Source organism: Tubulanus polymorphus, chromosome 1, assembly GCF_964204645.1.
Source record: "Tubulanus polymorphus chromosome 1, tnTubPoly1.2, whole genome shotgun sequence".
NCBI classification, from domain to species: domain Eukaryota; kingdom Metazoa; phylum Nemertea; class Palaeonemertea; order Tubulaniformes; family Tubulanidae; genus Tubulanus; species Tubulanus polymorphus.
The window spans coordinates 29,917,395-29,935,406 of record NC_134025.1 but is presented as its reverse complement, the minus strand read 5'-3'; the positions used below and the strand labels follow the sequence as shown (position 1 = coordinate 29,935,406).

The 18,012-nt window shown below is 36.9% G+C and overlaps 3 protein-coding genes across 5 annotated transcripts; 2 read left to right on the top strand and 1 right to left on the bottom strand.

Moving 5' to 3' along the window:
• Positions 1–457: 457 nt before the first annotated feature.
• Positions 458–5,760, top strand: LOC141905952 (gamma-tubulin complex component 4-like). 2 transcript variants are annotated; one of them, XM_074795090.1, is made up of 18 exons: positions 458–490; positions 732–781; positions 924–1,031; positions 1,219–1,351; positions 1,633–1,799; positions 1,965–2,021; positions 2,143–2,222; positions 2,300–2,492; positions 2,844–3,015; positions 3,089–3,213; positions 3,713–3,875; positions 3,959–4,069; positions 4,502–4,607; positions 4,687–4,864; positions 4,965–5,099; positions 5,179–5,292; positions 5,377–5,516; positions 5,598–5,760. In XM_074795090.1, exons 3-18 carry the CDS (start codon positions 957–959, stop codon positions 5,641–5,643), a joined length of 1,995 nt encoding a protein of 664 aa, XP_074651191.1. In that variant the 5' UTR covers positions 458–490; positions 732–781; positions 924–956; the 3' UTR covers positions 5,644–5,760. The 2 variants fall into 2 exon arrangements, with proteins under 2 accessions (XP_074651191.1, XP_074651183.1); XM_074795082.1 differs by lacking the exons at positions 458–490; positions 732–781 and having other exon boundaries at positions 858–1,031.
• Positions 5,761–7,608: 1,848 nt separating this feature from the next.
• Positions 7,609–13,220, bottom strand: LOC141903765 (uncharacterized). 2 transcript variants are annotated; one of them, XM_074792050.1, is made up of 6 exons: positions 13,105–13,220; positions 12,039–12,347; positions 10,266–10,419; positions 9,966–10,095; positions 8,760–9,873; positions 7,609–8,419 (listed from the first exon to the last, which is right to left on the bottom strand). In XM_074792050.1, the coding sequence occupies exons 2-6, from the start codon at positions 12,304–12,306 to the stop codon at positions 8,238–8,240; spliced, it is 1,848 nt and encodes a 615-aa protein (XP_074648151.1). In that variant the 5' UTR covers positions 12,307–12,347; positions 13,105–13,220; the 3' UTR covers positions 7,609–8,237. The 2 variants fall into 2 exon arrangements, with proteins under 2 accessions (XP_074648151.1, XP_074648161.1); XM_074792060.1 differs by lacking the exon at positions 13,105–13,220 and adding an exon at positions 12,561–12,702.
• Positions 13,221–13,391: 171 nt separating this feature from the next.
• On the top strand, positions 13,392–17,735 carry LOC141908015 (pre-mRNA-processing factor 17-like). Its single transcript, XM_074797786.1, has 12 exons — positions 13,392–13,557; positions 13,917–14,003; positions 14,129–14,342; positions 14,608–14,750; positions 14,874–14,970; positions 15,051–15,265; positions 15,465–15,612; positions 16,100–16,215; positions 16,304–16,437; positions 16,713–16,890; positions 17,336–17,379; positions 17,458–17,735. Exons 1-12 carry the CDS (start codon positions 13,393–13,395, stop codon positions 17,633–17,635), a joined length of 1,719 nt encoding a protein of 572 aa, XP_074653887.1. The 5' UTR covers position 13,392; the 3' UTR covers positions 17,636–17,735.
• The last annotated feature ends 277 nt before the right edge of the window (positions 17,736–18,012 follow it).

The window sequence follows — 18,012 nt, the reverse complement described above, 5'->3', positions numbered from 1 at the left end:
AAAAATAAAAATTGTCGTTTCGTCTTGGAAGTTTTATATAAATCCTTGTAGGTCCCCTTGTCTTATCATGCCACATGTGCAATACAGAGAAATGGCGGCCAATGGCGAAATTTGTGGAGAAATTAATTAATTTCTCAAAATAATGTTGATTAATCACTCGAAACATACATAAAATTGGATTATTTCGAAAGGTACCTGTGTTAGTTTGTGAATTAAGCCATTAATTGTGGACTGAAGTGAATAGAAAGTATATTTTTGAAGTGTTACTTTTTTCAACCGTGTTTTGGTCCTTGTCATCCCTAACGTTGGTATAAGCCCATCCGATTATAAAAGCTTACCACCAACGATTAGGTAACTAACTAATGTCACCTGTGTCGTTCTGAATCACGTTAAGCCATTCAAAAAGCCGCCATTTTGTTTATTCTGGTACTTACGGGTGACTGTGGCCTTTAGCAAAAATCGTATTCGTGTCAGCCGCTGGATTAAGCAGGTGAGAACCGTAAAACTATCATCCACGCGCCACTTTCTCTCCGAAATAAATTTTTATTTTTTTCATTTCTTTATATTGATGAAAAGTAGTTTTATTTTTTAATTTCTTTCAGTAAAATACCAATTCTGATTCTATATTCTTATATATTCTTGAATAGTTGTTGATAATAAACGTGGGCATTGCGGATTAAACTTTTGTTTGTTTAGATTTTCCCTATTATCTTGACTTTCCACCGTTTCAGCTCAATCTGGTGAATGGATTTTTAGTTTTTATTGACCGCGGCCCCTGAGGGTAGGTTTCTGCCCTGAGAGGCCAGCTCACCTCTGAGAGCAGGTTCTGGAAATTCTGCAGAATGACTCATATTCAATTCAATTCAATTCAATGAAATGAAACAAATACAAATTTGCGGCGGTTTTCTTACTAATATTATTAGGCGGTGAAAACCCTCTCACCACTCACTGACAGGATGTTGCATGAGTTATTTATGGCATTAGCCGGGTACCCGGGTAATATATTTGTTATGAAATCGGCTGAGATAAAGGTGAGTAAGTTTTAAATAAAAAAGGAGGCCTTCCTTCCTCATTCTTTCTCTCCCGATCCAGTCCTCGACCTCACTCGACTCAGTTCACTCCTCAGGCTTTCTTATCAAAGTAAACAAATCTGACTATATTTTGCCACCCTCTGTGACGACTGTCAGTATAACTGACATGGAGACATGACATTTTCAGGTTGTTGCTGATTTGCCTTTTCTTTCGAAAGAGGAAGAAAATTTATTGAATCAACTTCTGAAGCTCGGCAGTCAATATTGTGCGTTCAACTCTTTTATAAGCGAGCATTCCTGTTGTCCTGCGCTTAAAGAAGGTAAGCCCTTACCCATGGCGTGATGCCTGGGCACACCGGGTGCTGGGTTAGGGTAGGAAGAGTTCAGAGCTGATGGTACAAAAACCACACATCACATATCAGAGCAACTTCAGTTCCGGGTTAAGGTGTCTTTAATGAATAGTTTTGAACCCAGCCTTACCATTACACTAGCACCACCACAGTGGAAAGGTGACCTAAACTGTAGGTAGACCCTACAACTCTCTAAAGTTATATGTCCTTGTTTTTGTCCAGGCTAGTTGATCTAATTCTCTTAATTTCAGATGATTGTTTTAAATCTGGTTTGAAACCTGGTTTATATCTGACAGCATTCTGTGATGGGTTACTTCAAACGTTAGCTCCCTATAAACAGAAATTATTGGAACTTGAGCAAAAAATTTTAACCGATGCACATCTTACTGTCATGTATATATCTAGTGAATTACAACAGGTAAATATTTCTATCCTACTGAGAGAACAGTGAAACCGGCTTCACAATTATGATCGAAGATTTGGAAATTAACTAATTTTAATTCTTTAAGTCTTAACTTGGTTTTAAGGTTTAGAGTCCTGTGATTTTCATCTTATTCTAAACGTTTGAATATTTCGATTTCAGTTTAGATATCTATTTGTCGCATTAACTGGGCTTTTAGAACAAATCACAGTAAAGAAGGTTAGTAGATGCAATCCAGATCAGTTAACCCTACATTTTGATCTAATCCGGATTAGAGATTTAAAAAATTGGACCGTTGAATCATAATGTTTGAGATTGAAATCTGATTTAATTTTTACAGAGTCACGGTTGTCAAATTTTGGACGTTATTTACAAGAACAGTCAAACTGGTTTAACTAGTGTTAAAGATGCTCTTAATGAGTAAGTGTTATAATTCTGACTGATGGAACGAATCTGTCTGTCCACAATCATAGTTAGATGATATGTTAATATTTCAGGTTGTTATATTATTGTCACGGTGTAATGTATAAACAGTTATCTATATGGATGTTACAAGGCGTTCTATTGGATCAACATCACGAATTCTTCATCCAACACGAAACTCCGACCGCTGTTGCTATGGCGATGGCCGATGACGACGATCTCGGGATAGGCGGGATCACCGGGCGACAGTTACAGGAGATTATTATGGTATCGTCAGCATGAATTTGTTTAAAAGATCATCGCAGTTCAAACATAAATGTGAAATCCCACAATTGTTGAAATACTACATGTAAAATCTATATTATATTGTTTTCTATGCACAATCTCTTTCTTCCTCTGTACACGCAGACGTGGAGTCTGCAGTCTTTCTTCGGTCAAAAATGAAAAAATTAAACTGGTCAGGTGGCAGTGGAATCATCCGATATATTTCCAGTATTTTAGATATACTTTTTCAACAATTGTGGGATTTGACATGTATTGTTCTCCATCATGGTTATTGCGATCTTACTGATTCACAGTTCCAACATGTGTGATGTTTTTCTTTTTCTTTCATTTTAGCAAAGTTCGATGTATGAACCGTCGATTCCGAATAAAAGAGAAGAATTCAGTATCCGTAGCGACATGTTCCCGTCGTATATACCTCTGAGTCTCGGAGAGAAAATATTATTTGTCGGCGAATCGGTTCAAATGTTTGAGCAGAAACATGAAATAACAAGTTTCATGCATTACAGTAAGACCAATGAATTAACAATTGGATTTTATGAAGTCAACATTTTCTCTCTATCACTGATTTCTCTGTTTAGATTCTGTTTTGAGAGAAAATGAAGAAAAATTTGCCAAAGAAATTTACAATCTTTCGAAACATCGAGAATTTGATCTTCAGAATTTCGAAGAAGTCGTCGGCAAAGTACGAATGTGTGTTGCAGAGGTAACGAAAACTTTTCAGTTCTGTTCCCTGTCCTCCTGACAGCAGTTTTTCTGGCCCCTTATCTCCTGACCCCCTGTTCTGTGAACACTTTTCCCCCTCTACTGACTCAATCATCGGTTGATTATTGTCTATGTATGATATGAATTCCGACAATGTTTCCTTTAAGATGACTATTAAAATATAGTCAAAACTAAAAGAAAAGAAAAATTTTCAGAATTTATAATAAATAATAATCATAAGTCTTTATTTCGTACAAAAAGTACAGACTATAAGAGGAAAGATAAGAATACAAAAATACAAAAATTCACGTGAAGAACATTTTTACAGACTGAATAATTAAAGGACATAGATTCAAATATAAATGTAGGCTACATGACTTAATAGATACAGTAATAATTGTAATAATACGGTAATATATTTTGCTGTTTTAGCGGGATTTGCATCACAACAGGGATATCGTGTTTTATCAATGATTATGTTGTGTTGTTTATATTTCTAGCGTCTGTGGCACATGGTTCTTGAAGAGAATCATTTATATACACATTTACAAGTGATGAAGGATATGTATTTACTCGGTCGCGGTGAATTATTCCTAGCGTTTATCGATACGTGCAACGAAAGACAACTTCTTAATCATCCTCCGAATGCTAACACACAACACGGTAAGAATGGGTATGAATCGTTGAGCTTTAAGCGGTTATAAAACCTGATTTTCACTGTATAATTTCATTGTCTATTTTGATAGATGTAAATTTCGCGTTCCACCAAGCCGCACGCATGGTTTTACAAGTAGAAGATGATCAGTTGTTTCAAGCTTTTCAGCTGACAATCAACTCTAATAAAATCCTTTCCAAAAGTAAGAATGAAAATAATGCAATTTTTTTTCAACTGTTTTGTCTTAGATTTGAAGTTACAGCGGGGTCTCATGGCGGATCTAGGAAAATAATCGGAAGGCCAGAGTACAGAAGGAAAGAAATGGCATTTCTTGGATAATGCAGCCATGGCAAAAGCCACTAGTGGGGGTCCCACCCTCGGTGTTAATATAGTTTTGATGAAATACATCTAAAAGATGCAAATTCTGACAGGATGAGTGTGAAATTTATAGGTTTTAGCTATCTCTGGCTTGGCAAAAACGGCACCTCAGTGCGAAGGCAGGGTCTGGATCCATGAGAACGCCCCCAAAACCTACCTCTGGGCCTGTAGTGTTTGGAATGTCATCGAGTGTACAGGATTCCGAGCTGAGCTAACTGTTAAAGAAATTAAAAGTTTTGAATGTTTGTTATTTTAGAGCCATCTCGCACAGACTCAGTCATCAACGGATGGAGTGCATTAGGTCTAACGTGTACTGTAGAATGGCCGTTACATTTACTCTTCACAAACTCAACATTAGACAAGTACTGTATTCAAATCATTCCACTTTAAAACTCCTTTTCAGATGACGTTCCTCTCATTAAACTATTTCTCGTTTCGTAGGTATAATAAATTATTCCGGTTTTTGCTGACGCTGAAACGCGTTCAGTTGAGGTTGCAGAATTGTTGGGCGGAGCAGATGCAAAATAAACAAAGTCTAAACGAAGAACAAGCGAGATTGAAATGGTTGCTACGATATCATATGGCTTACCTTCTCGATAATCTGCAGTACTATCTACAGGTATCAGTTCTATATTCATCGAATAATCGTTCGTTTTGATATCTATAGCGAGAATGTAGAATTTGTTTGGTAAAAGGAACGTTTGTTTAATTGATTGTAGGTTGATGTGATTGAATCTCAGTACAGTATTTTACTCGGTAAGATCGAAGCTACTCATGACTTCGAAGCTATCAGATTGGCTCACGATCAGTTTCTGGCCGCGTTATTAGTTCAATCATTCCTACACATGAAAACCGTAAGTTTTTCGAAGAAGCTTCGTATTTTTCCCTTGGAAATAATCGTAATAAATTCTTTTCTCTTACCGGTATTTGCAGGTGTCGCGTTACTTGAAAGAAATTCTAGAGATTTGCAACAATTTCTGCGTTCTGATGCAAGGCGAAGCTCCGAGTCAGGAAGCCGAAACAAATAAATTAGAAGAACTGTCTAAGGTAGGCCTACTGCAAGCATCTGTAGTGTTACAACCTGAATGAAGTGAACTCATTACTGAGAGATATTTGTTTTATTTCATACAGAGTTTTCAGGTACAATCTGGTTTATTATTCCGGATATTGTCCAGTGTTCAAAGTCATCAATCGAGTCCACATTTAGCTCAGTTACTCCTACGTATGGACTTCAATAAATTTTTCAGCATGGCTGGAGGTCAACTGGGCAGGTGAGAAAATACTTCTAACTCATTCATAGCATGATGAATCTATAATAATGTTACTATAACTATTGTGATTGTTATTTTCAGTTACTCGGCATCCACTGATAAACAACCTTCTTCGAGCAGAAGATAGTAAACTCATTCCTCGAGAATTTGTAAATATTATACTGTAGTTTATAGTGCTGGTCATGTCATTACTATTGCATTTATATTACTTGGATATATCAAAATATATTATTTTCATGAGACAAATATTACATATCATCAATCTTACTTAATCTTTGTGTTGGGTTATTCGGATTTTATTGGAACTGGTGACTGAGGAATATCCTAAAACTTTTGTTTCTGGTGAAAAGTTTCTAATCATCAATCTATTTACAAGACCAATTGTTCGTGCATCAGATTCGAATCCCAGACATTGGAAATATATTTTCCTTTCAGTTCAAATGTGAGGAGTTGCATGATCTTGATTCTTACCATGGGCCCAATTCACTGAAGTGCCATTACTTTCCATACCAAAAGCGCTTACTTTTGCTTTATCCTCTCTATTACAAACAACACACAAGAGTTAAGTTGACACAGCTCCGGAGAATTTGAAACGAGAAACTCGACAACAAACTATATATTTATAAGATATTCAAATTTATTCCGATTTGTAAATAAAACGCACCAATAGATAAACAGAGAGCTGTAACTATGGATATTACTTCATTTCATTTGGTTTATTATCATTATTACTCCTATTAATGAAGGTTGCATGCATAATATATTCGGATAACACGGTTGATTTTTGGCACAGGTAAAAATTGTGTTATTATTCAAATTGATTCTGTGCCACATGAACAATATTCCATAGTTAAAGTTATTATAATAATTGGGATCGTAGCTCTCTTCAAACAAAAGCCATTTTGTAATAATCGTGATTTTTCTGTAACGGGGGGGGATTTTTCCCTGGGAACTAATATATCTTCACCACAATACATACACGTTGTATAGCACGTACGTCTCTGATCAACCAATGGTTTATACAGGTTTATTGCCAGACGGTTTAATACTTATCTATATATTAAAGAATCATACGAAGAGGTCGTCTATTTATCATGTACGCGTTGAGGGGTACGAAATCAGTTTCTCCTACACCACGTAATAATACCGCAGGGTCAGATCCAGGCCGCTTCACGTGGCTTACGTGAGATACACATGGTTAAAAATTGCTTATACATTATACTCCTTACTCAGTACCGGTCAAATTAGTCAATTTTTCTTCGATCTATTTAGCAAAACATTAAATTGGCTGAAGTCTTCAGCTCGGTATCCGGTTGTTATTAACAGTCCCAACGCTACCGAGTAAAGTGGAGTCTAATGTACTATGAATTGGGGTCGATTCCTATAACGAATCATTTTTCTTTGGCGTGGATCCGCCCCTGCGCCGCGTACACAGGAGAGGTCAAAATCGAAAGGAAATTTGCACACATTATAAATAGACGACCCCCCAAAAAACATATACTTCGCTGGCTTTAATTATCATCACAATCTCTATAAATTATACATAGTTGTATAAAACAGTTACATTTATCTTATATCGTATTTACAGTTTTTCATAATTCATTCTCATAATGTCTGTTCAATATTTACAAAAAATCAGTTTTTTTGATGGTAGATTAGAGAGCAGCAGGAGTTTTGATCACTCATAGTGTAAGCTGCCAGCTTCTGCAAAGACAAGTAGCTGATCTTCTCTCGAATAAAAGCTCATGACCGTATTTCAGTGTCAGCACTCGAATACGCCATTCTATACAACTAAAGCTCATTTCTCATTTTTTTGTACGTAGAACAAATTAAAAAATTTTTCAGAAATTATCCATCGTCTATTGCCTACCGTAAGAGCACCCACCGATCAAAGAAAACAATACCTGATCAAACTAAATTCTCATCTAAAACCATATTTATTATTTTCACTCGAATTTATAATCGATCATGTATTCAGAGGTCAAATTGTAACCTTAAAATCTCATCAGAGTTAGTTTATATATATATACATATATATATATATATATATATATATATTATATATATATATATATGTATATATATATATATAAGTACTTATGACAATCCCATCTTTACATACGGTATTATATACAAAACGAATATTACAATTTTACACTAATCTAGGAATCTCTGGGGGAAAATAGTTCTCACAAATATAACACTGCTCGTGTTAGCTGGCTTTCTACCATTCAGCTCGACATAAGCTAATCAAAGATTGCTGCAAATGCTAATTCGAAAGGATCCTAAAACTATCCAATAACATGCTTGAATCGATAAGAAGATGTGTGTTGCAATAAAAGGCAGAAGCTTTACAATATTTGTAGGACGCAGAATTTTTGTGTCATGGGACTTCAATTCTAAAATACATACAACCATCCAATACAGTACTAGGCGCATTCTTAATGGAAGATTCTAATTTCTTTTTCCGGTGAAAAGATTTGAGTTGGGAGAAAAATTCAGTTATCATTACATGTACATCGCAAGGGAAACACCGACGACAAACGGCGTCAAAGATTTGGAACTTAAAGAACTTCAAAGCAGAACTTCTTATAAGCATAATTTCCAGTCTAAATCTTCCACGTATTATTGCAAAAATGTCCATTTTCATCGCAGAACAAACTAAAACTGACCAAACTACGGTATCATAGTCAATCCATATCTCAATCCGTAATCCTCAATTTATTCATCTGGATCCGAATCCCAGTCCATATCATCGTCCTCGCTGTCTTCATCTGAATTATTCTCTAAATTAACCCTTCGTTTGTCTAACTCACGGATTATCGCTTCCACGTCGAGTTGCGATGATTTCTGTTTCTGTTTTTGTTCCTCTTTCTTCTGTTCGACTTTACGCAATTCAAATCCTACAAAAAATACACAGATATTCAGAATTCATTTTCAACTCATTAGTTCAACTCATAACCGTGGAGCTAGATGCTGGGCCTAGTTCCACAGTACATGGTTTAAATCAACTTCATTTATTTCTCTGATCTGTAAGAACCCTGTATAGCGTGAAACTCAGCCAAGAGACCAGGGTCAAGTTTCATGAAAATGTATTATTAAGCTAAAATTGAAAAAGTTTGAATTGTTGTCCTGTCCTCATTAACAGAGTGAAATAACCACAAAAGCAATTAATCAAAACTACTAGTGTGAATTCGTCATGAAACTGGACCGTGATGAAGCACGAGATCCTGTGAATCTTACCTCTTCTAATAGCTGATAATAATTCACTGCGATCGTCTCTCTCTGATGGATGCGTATTCTCGTCGGATGATCTCGTCGTAGCCGAAGCAGACGTCATCGAACTCGTATTCGACGATAGTGATATATTATCGGGATGAGGAGGAGGAGGAGCGATGATGTTACCGTTAGCGAGTATCGACGGCGGAGGTGGTGGGGGAGGTGGTGGAGGCGGGGGAGGTGGTGGAGGAGGCGGACTCGGTATCGGACCGCCGTGATCGCTATAATCGATATCGAGCGGAGGTGAAGGAGGCGGAGGAGGCATCGAACCTCCACTCATCGGAGTATCCGGTGTATTTGAATGTAATGGGGGTGAAGGAGGGGGCGGGGGTAGGTTGATACTATCGGGCGTATTACGAGCGGGACTCGGTGAATGATGAGAGTCGAGCGATCGCGCCGGCGAGTGACGCTGTATCTGAGTTATCATCTCGTTACGAGCGATCATCTGCGGACTCTGCGAATACCCGGACGGCACCGGACTGTAATTCTGTCGGTCGCCGTTCTCCATCGCTGCAGTCGGAGGAGGAGGCGGAGGGGGTAGAGCTCTCCGCGCGGCTGACGGAGAATCCGTTTTATCGATATACTGCGACGACGTCTGCGGGGGAGGAGCGGGAGGCGGAGCCGAAGGGCGGGGACTATTTATCGATTGGGTTTGACTGACACTTCGATTATTGACGTTATTTCTCATCTGCACCTCGTCTTGCTCGTTGTGTATATATTGAGCGGCCATCATCGCTGTATTTTGATAATGCGATTCTTGTTGATAAACCTGTTGCGTTTGCGGTGATCTATATTGCGCTGCTGATTCTGTATTATATCCTGAAGTCCTATCGTTATGTACTGGTCCGTTAGAATGATTTGCATATTGATCCTGCTGTTGTTGGTATTGACCTTGTTGTTGTTGAGGATACTGAAACTCCAGACTATTCGGTCGTTTATTGTGTTCTGAATGATACTGTCCTTCGATGTGGTAACCTTTATGCTGCTGACGAAATTCGACTCCCATTTTTTCATTTTCGTAATCGTGTTTTTTCACTTCCCTGATTTTAATTGGTTTTCTCTGTTGATCACGTTGTTGCTGAAAGAAAAATTACAATTAGAATTGATTTGTCAACTGTTTTTGTCTCCTTTGAATCTACTGAAAACTTTTCATTTATGTGAAATAATTACCTTGTGTCGCTTTTTAGTTTTATCAGTTTTCTGTTTAGTGTGTTTCGTGTGTTCCTCCATTTCTTGTCGCCAAAGCTCGAAGAAATACATCGGATCAGTGTAAAATTTCATACTTCTTTTATCATCCTCTCTATAACAGTAAATAATACAATCAATTTAATATCGACGCGATCTATTTCTGAATCTGTTTTGAGGCGAGTTTCATAAAGGATAAATTTTGACTATTTGCTTATTAAAATTTCTCATTTTCAAGAAAGCTTTCTTCAAGAGCATAAATAACAGACTTGATTGAATACAAACCTGTAAATATCTAATTTATCTAAAGGAGGTGGTTGTTCACACGCGGCGTATGTTTCCAGGATACAAAGCGGCATTGTCTCATGTTTCAGAACCTCCTGATCGGTTATCACTGAACTTCGGAATGGTTTACGTAGATGTATCTCAACAACGGATACTGAAAAAATATGATAAATGTATATTGAATTAATTATTGCGGTTTACTCAGTGAGATTAACCCTTTCCAAGGTAACTAAACATCTACAGTACTGTACAGCGAGACTTGAAGCGTTTATGACCAGGGCCAAATCGTCTCCGTGTGATCATGGCTTTATGAGAGTGAGGTTTAATAGCAGTTAGTGATACATTAACATTGTGGTCGTAGTACATCAGGGAATAATAAAAGACATTTAGTTGCAGCGAGTTGTACGAGCTCAGTACTAGCTTAATGCACAGACATAATACAGCAGTCTATTTAATGGAGAATGTAAATTTTCTGAGCAACAATTTTCTGAAATTGAGGGGCTTAGGCTAAAAAAATTCACAATTTGAGGATTCTTTTTACCAGTGGACCAGAATTTTGGAATTCATGGTTTTTGAGGGAACCCTGTCAGTATAAGGAATCATTGAAATGAATATCGTGTAAATTCTTATTTTAGAATGATTCATGCTAAAGTTTGATCTTCTAGAAAATGCGTAGTCCGTGCTTGTAAAGTCTGATCATCCATATGGATGGCAGATTTTACAACTACATTTATAGAAAAGAGTTGTCTATAGTCGAACTGAAGGTTCTACTCAGCACATACCAGCTACATACAGTACACAAATGTATATCAGAACATACTGATATATGAATATTCTTCTCGATAAGCTTTTAATGTCAATAATTGCCAGACTAATCAATCTCTACTCGACTAACATTTGAATTTTTGCAGGTATTTATGAGTTCTGGTCTCATATTCAAACAGGAACTTAGTTGAAAGTTAATATCGACCGTTCTGCCCAGTACTGTTATTATCATACTATTATTCTAGTGTTTATACAAATAATACTGACTAAATTTGACCCAAATAACGTTACATTATCAGCAAATTAGTTGCTTATTATTTACGCAGTGCTAAATACTAGAAAAACCTACAACATTTACAGAGTACTGAGTTGAAGCCCCACAATAAACGCTTAGAAATGAGATGACCTTTTCCCAATCCCTGATGAAATCAAGTTCTTTCTGCAATCTCTAGTACTTCCTCATTCACGTAAACAACTTAAAATAGCTTCCTAATGTATTGAATGATTTTCCAAATGGATTGAATTTATAATATGGGTTACAATTCTTTTCAAAATATTTTACACATAGAGAAATCAATTGAAACTGTCGCAATTCAGAGAACGAGGAATGCGGTCTTAATTGACACTGACTCATCTTCTTCTTCTTCTTTAGAGTAATGTGGAGGACCCGTAGTTGGGCATTGTCCCACAGCGTCATTTCTTTTTTTAATCAGTGAGTCGATGAACGCTGATATGTGTCCTGCCTGAATGCATGGTTTCACTAGGATTCGAACCCTCAACCTCTCAGTTGTGAGTCAAACACCTTATCCACCATGCCACGGGACAGGATAATCATCTGAACTTTTCATCAATAAATAATAACATGAAGCATGAAAAAAAGTTTTAGTTGACATAGTAGTGATAATTAAGAGTTCAATCAATTGTTACTAGGTATTCATCCACCAGATATCTTTAACTAACTTTTAAGAAACTGGCAAATAAAAACATTGTTGACAATGAAATTCTTACCTTCTTCAGCAGTTGAATCTAACTGCGTCACTTTAACTTTTAACCTATCGATGCGATCGCATAGTTGATTCGTTCGGTTGTACAAATCACCGGCTTGTTGAAACAATTCACCGAATATATCCTCGGCGTGTTTACTGAGCGTACTCAACTGTAGAATCACGTTACCCAGAGTATGGTTCGTTACGCATTCTAATTCATTTTGAATCCCGCGAGGAACCGTCACGCGACTGATCTCTTTAGGATCAACTGTCCGTTTTATCAAAGGCATTTTATAATAATCTTCCTCTTTTTAATCTCTTCGTTCATTACCTAAAAATCAATATTACAGCATTAGGGAAATGTTTGTAAATCTCAATGTATTTCAGCTGATGAAGCCACTGCAGTTCTAGGTGTCCATAATGGTTATGTACCTAACCACAACTGTAATCCCTAATAACGCTAAGATCAATACTCTAGTGGCCATAATGATTTTGCATACATGCATTAATTCAAGTCTCTGCCCCAGATCCTAACCATTACTACCTTTTGATGTAAAATTCCTAGATCAACCCCTGCAGTCATCGGACCGCGTTAGATATAAGATGTGTAAAAGTTATTCGTATTATAGGACATCATGAGCCGGTTAGGTACTACAGGTTTTTCATATTAACCAACTATCGAGCAAACAATCTGCCCTGTTGCCCCTACAATTTTGATCAACCAACCAAAACTACAACTGACACTGGGTGGTAACTGCCAATCGACAAGTTCAACATCCTCCAAGTCAATATTAATTTATTTTTATTAGGTTAGGTGATTGGCCTATACGTTGTTGGCTTCTTAGAAAACTATTTCACCATCAAAACTGACCTTCACAAAAAATGAATGGTTGCATTATTGTAATCGGGACAAACCCATTGACAAATTCCAGCGAAAAAAATTAGTCAGTCGAACCCGTCGTCGTCGAGTCAAGATTGTTAGTTAGAGAAAGAGGGGAACCTGTGCTGTGATAGAGGTATCTCAATCGAGTTTGAGGATGAGTTTTTAAATGACATCACTAGAAATACAACATATAAACCGAACACACCTGAAAACCGTTCACATATTTAATCGAATCATTTCTCTAACGCTCTAATTCATCGCTAAATCCGTCTCGACAAATTCCTCAAATCTCTGAAGCAGGAAGTGAATGACAAAATGGCGTATATCCGAGATATAGCGAGAATCGACGAGATCCTACGAGATTTGAAGTACCGCGGCGGAGGAGTGGGAGTACTCCGAATATTATACATTCGGCACTACAAATAGATTTGATCGCGGTCGCCGCCAGGTGGTGCTTCGGGCGAAAATTTGAGATATTCGTGAAAATTTCGAAATGGATACGTTGAAATCGTACGGAGAGAATTCCAGTGATTCTGATGAGAATCCTGATACAGAAAACAATGAGGAGGCTTCATATACTGCGCATCTAAACTACAATAAAAATGAAAATAAGTCTCAAATTGCCGTGCTCGACGCAGCTCCGATGGTCGTGACAAAGGTTCGTGGCGTCGTTCGTAACTTGCTTGAGCCCCCTTCTTCTTAGTCTCTTAGTTAGTGTTTCTGGTGAATGATAGCCAGATTGGAACAGGAATGAACACCATAGAAATATGGCCCTATGCAATTAATCCAGCTTTAAGGTTGAGACCCAGCTCCCCGGCCCAGGATCAAGTTCCACAATTGTTTTTTAGATCTGTCTGTGGATGTTCATCCTTAACAACGACAACGTACGCCTCTCCACACTATATTTTCTGGCTGCCATTTTAATCATACAGATTTCAACTGTGAACTAGAACTTTGTCATAGTTTGAATGTTGTTGCGATATAAACCAATTATGTAATCTGTTTGTCATTCTGTAGGAAGATATAGATCAAGGTTCCCCAATTGATCCGACTACTAAAGATTTACAGTTCAATCCACGATATGAACAGTTATACGCTCCAAAGGTAAGACTGTAACGGTTGAATAGAATTTACAGTATTTGAAATTAACTACATTTGAAATGCAGTGGAATTTCATTATTACTGATTGATCGATGATAAATTGGTTTATATTTCATCCATTGGTTTAGGTCGGTCCTGATCACCCTTTTAAGACTCAACAAGAGAGTATGAAACGTAACCAACTAGCAGGATACACCGAACCGAGTCATATGAATAATTTCCAATTCGAAACGCAGCGCAGAACTTTCACAAGCTACGGTTACGCTCTGGATCCGTCAGTTGATACCGGAGATGTATCGGCTTCAGTTGTCGGAAATGCTGATGCAATGGAAGAATCAAAAGGTACAATGAGACAATATTTATTCATTTATTCGATGATTATTTTTTTCAACACTTAAGAGTAGAAAAGTGAAGCTGATATATTTTGTATGTTTGGAAGTCTTCTTACAATCCGGATAAAAGATAAGATTTACCACACTCTAACCCTGCATAGAGTATTACACATTATTTACAATAAAGTACAATGAAAAAATTTTCCAAAGTTGAAAGGATAGTGTCGTCATCTGGTGGAATATTACTTAAAATGTGGTATATTTCTTTATTGTAGGAATAACTGTGTTTGAAGCTATGAAAAAACGACCGGGAGACAAACGTAAACGCGTTAGAAACACTGACGCCTCGGATATCGACGGATACCTCGGACCGTGGGGAAAATACGTCGATGAACAAACAGTTTCTAAACCTTCAGAGGTACGACGGATCATCTGTGATGGACACACCCCTCAAAATTTGAAAATTTTTTCCTTCAGGAATTACTGATGTGTATGGCCCCTGGATCGATATATTCACTGTTATGTCAATTTTTGTTCATAGGAAGACCAGGCAGAGTTGGATGAGATTCTGGCGAAGAGAAACAAGAAAGGGAAGAAAGTTGAAGAGAAACCGATGGAAGAGAAATCTACGTTACACAGTAAGATTTCGCTCAATAGAATCGTCGATATTTTCTAAAATCATTCGGAACTTTCAATTTCGATATTTTTCTCATTTCAGTCAAAGATTCTCACGATTATCAAGGCAGATCGTTTTTACACATACCTCAAGATATCGGTGTCAATTTGAAATCTGAATATCCACCCGACAAATGTTTCATACCGAAAAAACAGATCCATACGTGGACCGGTCATACGAAGGGAGTCTCGGCGATCAGGTGGTTTCCTAAATCGGCTCATCTTTTACTCTCGTGCAGTATGGATTGTAAAATTAAGGTAATTTGTCATTTCATCGTATTGAAAATGCATTAGAAAATATCTTATTTCTGAATAATCACACAATTGATGATAGTTAAAGTTTATCATTCGACAGTTTCAAGATTTTCCTCTCATCTTCAAAGTCTCGTTAGTAGCGGTATCCTGTTTTAATCTGATGACTGATCACCATATCCGGTTTCTTTGTCATTTCTTTTAGATTTGGGAAGTTTATAATAAAAGGAGATGCGTGCAGACATATTTAGGACATCGTCAGGCAGTCAGAGACGTTACATTCAACAACACCGGAACTCAATTCCTTAGTTGTGGTTATGACAGATACTGTAAATTATGGGACACAGAAACTGGTAAAGAATCGTTCAACAGCTTTAAGACGAATTTATCACGTCAAATTACACTTGATTTTAAGCAAAATCGTTTTTATCTTGTCAATCAAATTAGATTTGGTCTAATTTTTTAATCTAACTCGGCATCAAATTCAAATCGATTTGTCAAATCATTAAATCACCCCCGGAAGTGATTTGATACGATTTAAAGATGGTTGCCTCACAAATTTTTTTCGAAAAACTGATTCAAATGTCAAAACTGAAAGAGAAACCTGAAACTCATTCGTAGGAAATAATATTTCAATAGCCGGGACAGTATTTTGTTGTCAGCCGTTTGGAACAAGGCGTCAAATTCATCCTGTTGTGCAAATCTTATTTGATTAGATTACACATGACTAGCAAATTATGATTACGAAAAATCAAATCTGATTTGACAAGATAAATTCACCTTTAATTAATCGCCTCAGATTTAATATATTATTTATAATCTGATTGTTTCTCTATTCAGGTGAATGTATTTCTCGTTTCACAAGTCGTAAAGTTCCGTATTGCGTTCGTTTTAATCCCGATGAAGATAAACAGCATTTATTCGTGGCCGGAACTTCCGACAAGAAAATCGTTTGTGTAGGTTTTCTGAACTTCGAACCTAAAGTAGTTATAGCGTATTTCATAAACTTCTTACATATTATCTGTTGTGTTTGTGCGTTTCTAGTGGGATATCAGATCCGGTGATGTCGTTCAGGAATACGACCGACATTTAGGAGCTGTAAACACTATAACATTCGTAGATCAAAATAGAAGATTCGTATCAACTTCCGATGATAAAAGTTTGCGTGTTTGGGAGTGGTAAGTTTAAATGATCACGACCCTGAGGCCAGTTGTATAGTCATGGCTTAGAGTTACAGTTTAAGACCATCTTAGTTCTTATAGCCAATCTTACAACGTAAGACTAGTCTTAAGAATTGAAACCACTTTTGGAATTACATCATGACAGTGCAATTGGGCCCTGGATCTTGTCCAATGTAAACTCATAACTGTGAAACTAGATCCTGAAGTGTTGAACTGGGTCCAGTTTCTATATACTATCTCCTAATTCTCTGTTATGCGATGTTTATTTTCAGGGATGTTCCGGTTGATTTTAAGTATATCGCAGACCCATCAATGCATTCGATGCCTGCTGTAACGTTATCACCGAACGGCAAGTGGCTCGGATGTCAATCGATGAATAATCAAATCGTTATTTTCAACGTTCTCAATCGATTTAAATACATGCGCAAGAAAATATTCAAGGGACACATGGTACGTAGCTTAATGTAGAAAAAAAACAGCTGAGCCTCGTTAAGATAAACTTCATGTGGACTTGGAGTTTGTTTCACAGGGATCGCAGTGATATGAAACATACTAAGTTAATATTTTGTTAGGCTCCCATTCATTAGATTACAAAATTCATCAATTACTGGGTATTTCATCATTTGGGTCAAAATTCCCACCGTGTTTAATGTGACAAATGCAGTATGTTATAACTTGGTAACCGGTCTGTGGTTTAGATTCACGATCAGATATTTTCACAAGCGACAAAGTTGGTATAAGCCCATCCGGTTATAAAAGCTTACCACCAACGATTAGGTAACAAACTACATGTAGTTATAACTGAGCAATCACTGTATTCATATAGATAGATGAAATTGTCTCTGCTCATTTTAATGCACTCATTCTTCTAACACAATGTTCTGTTTGATTATAGGTTGCTGGTTACGCGTGTATGATGGACTTTTCACCAGATATGAGGTTAGTTTTACCGCATCTCGTTCGGCAAAACATTTTTCATGTCCTTCGATGATTCTTATGATTTTGTGTATTTTGCAGTTATCTGATATCTGGAGACGCTGATGGTAAACTTTACATCTGGGACTGGAAAACAACGAAACTATTCACTAAATTCAAAGCTCACGATGATGTTTGTATCGCGTGTTTGTGGCATCCGCATGAAACTTCTAAAATAGTCACCGCTGGCTGGGACGGTGCCATCAAATTTTGGGATTAGAATCCAAACTGACGTCATTAGAAATAAACTTTGTTGAATATTACAGCGCGTGTAATTCTACAATTCTCGTATAAAATGTGAATTGTTATTTGTAAATGTTTTGTAGATAATGTATAAAAATAAATAATAAAATTTCATATAAAGTAATCTTAGTTTCTATCTTATGGTCTCAGTTTTGATATTCATTGATTAAGAAGGGAAAAATAACGTATTAAAACCACACTTATTGTGAACTTAAACAACAGTTTATTATCATTTTTTTCAACACCATTTTGGGCAAAGTTTCAGGTATTGTACCGTTATACAGCAATAGAAGATTTTCGAAGCCATTCTTCACATTTCATTCAAACTTCCCACTTATATACCGGTATCCGTCG

What these genes read in the sequence shown, in the direction of transcription:
- LOC141908015 (XM_074797786.1), top strand. Translation starts at nt 13,393, where the DNA reads ATGGATACGTTGAAATCGTACGGAGAGAATTCCAGTGATTCTGATGAG. An exon ending in TGCAATGGAAGAATCAAAAG is followed by an intron (nt 14,343 to 14,607) that starts GTACAATGAGAC and finishes TCTTTATTGTAG; the next exon opens with GAATAACTGTGTTTGAAGCT. An exon ending in AAATATTCAAGGGACACATG is followed by an intron (nt 16,891 to 17,335) that starts GTACGTAGCTTA and finishes GTTTGATTATAG; the next exon opens with GTTGCTGGTTACGCGTGTAT.
- LOC141905952 (XM_074795090.1), top strand. Translation starts at nt 957, where the DNA reads ATGTTGCATGAGTTATTTATGGCATTAGCCGGGTACCCGGGTAATATA. An exon ending in AACAAATCACAGTAAAGAAG is followed by an intron (nt 2,022 to 2,142) that starts GTTAGTAGATGC and finishes TAATTTTTACAG; the next exon opens with AGTCACGGTTGTCAAATTTT. An exon ending in ACAAACTCAACATTAGACAA is followed by an intron (nt 4,608 to 4,686) that starts GTACTGTATTCA and finishes CTCGTTTCGTAG; the next exon opens with GTATAATAAATTATTCCGGT.
- LOC141903765 (XM_074792050.1), bottom strand. Translation starts at nt 12,306, where the DNA reads ATGCCTTTGATAAAACGGACAGTTGATCCTAAAGAGATCAGTCGCGTG. An exon ending in AAACTAAAAAGCGACACAAG is followed by an intron (nt 9,874 to 9,965) that starts GTAATTATTTCA and finishes TTTTTCTTTCAG; the next exon opens with CAACAACGTGATCAACAGAG. An exon ending in ATTATCAGCTATTAGAAGAG is followed by an intron (nt 8,420 to 8,759) that starts GTAAGATTCACA and finishes TATTTTTTGTAG; the next exon opens with GATTTGAATTGCGTAAAGTC.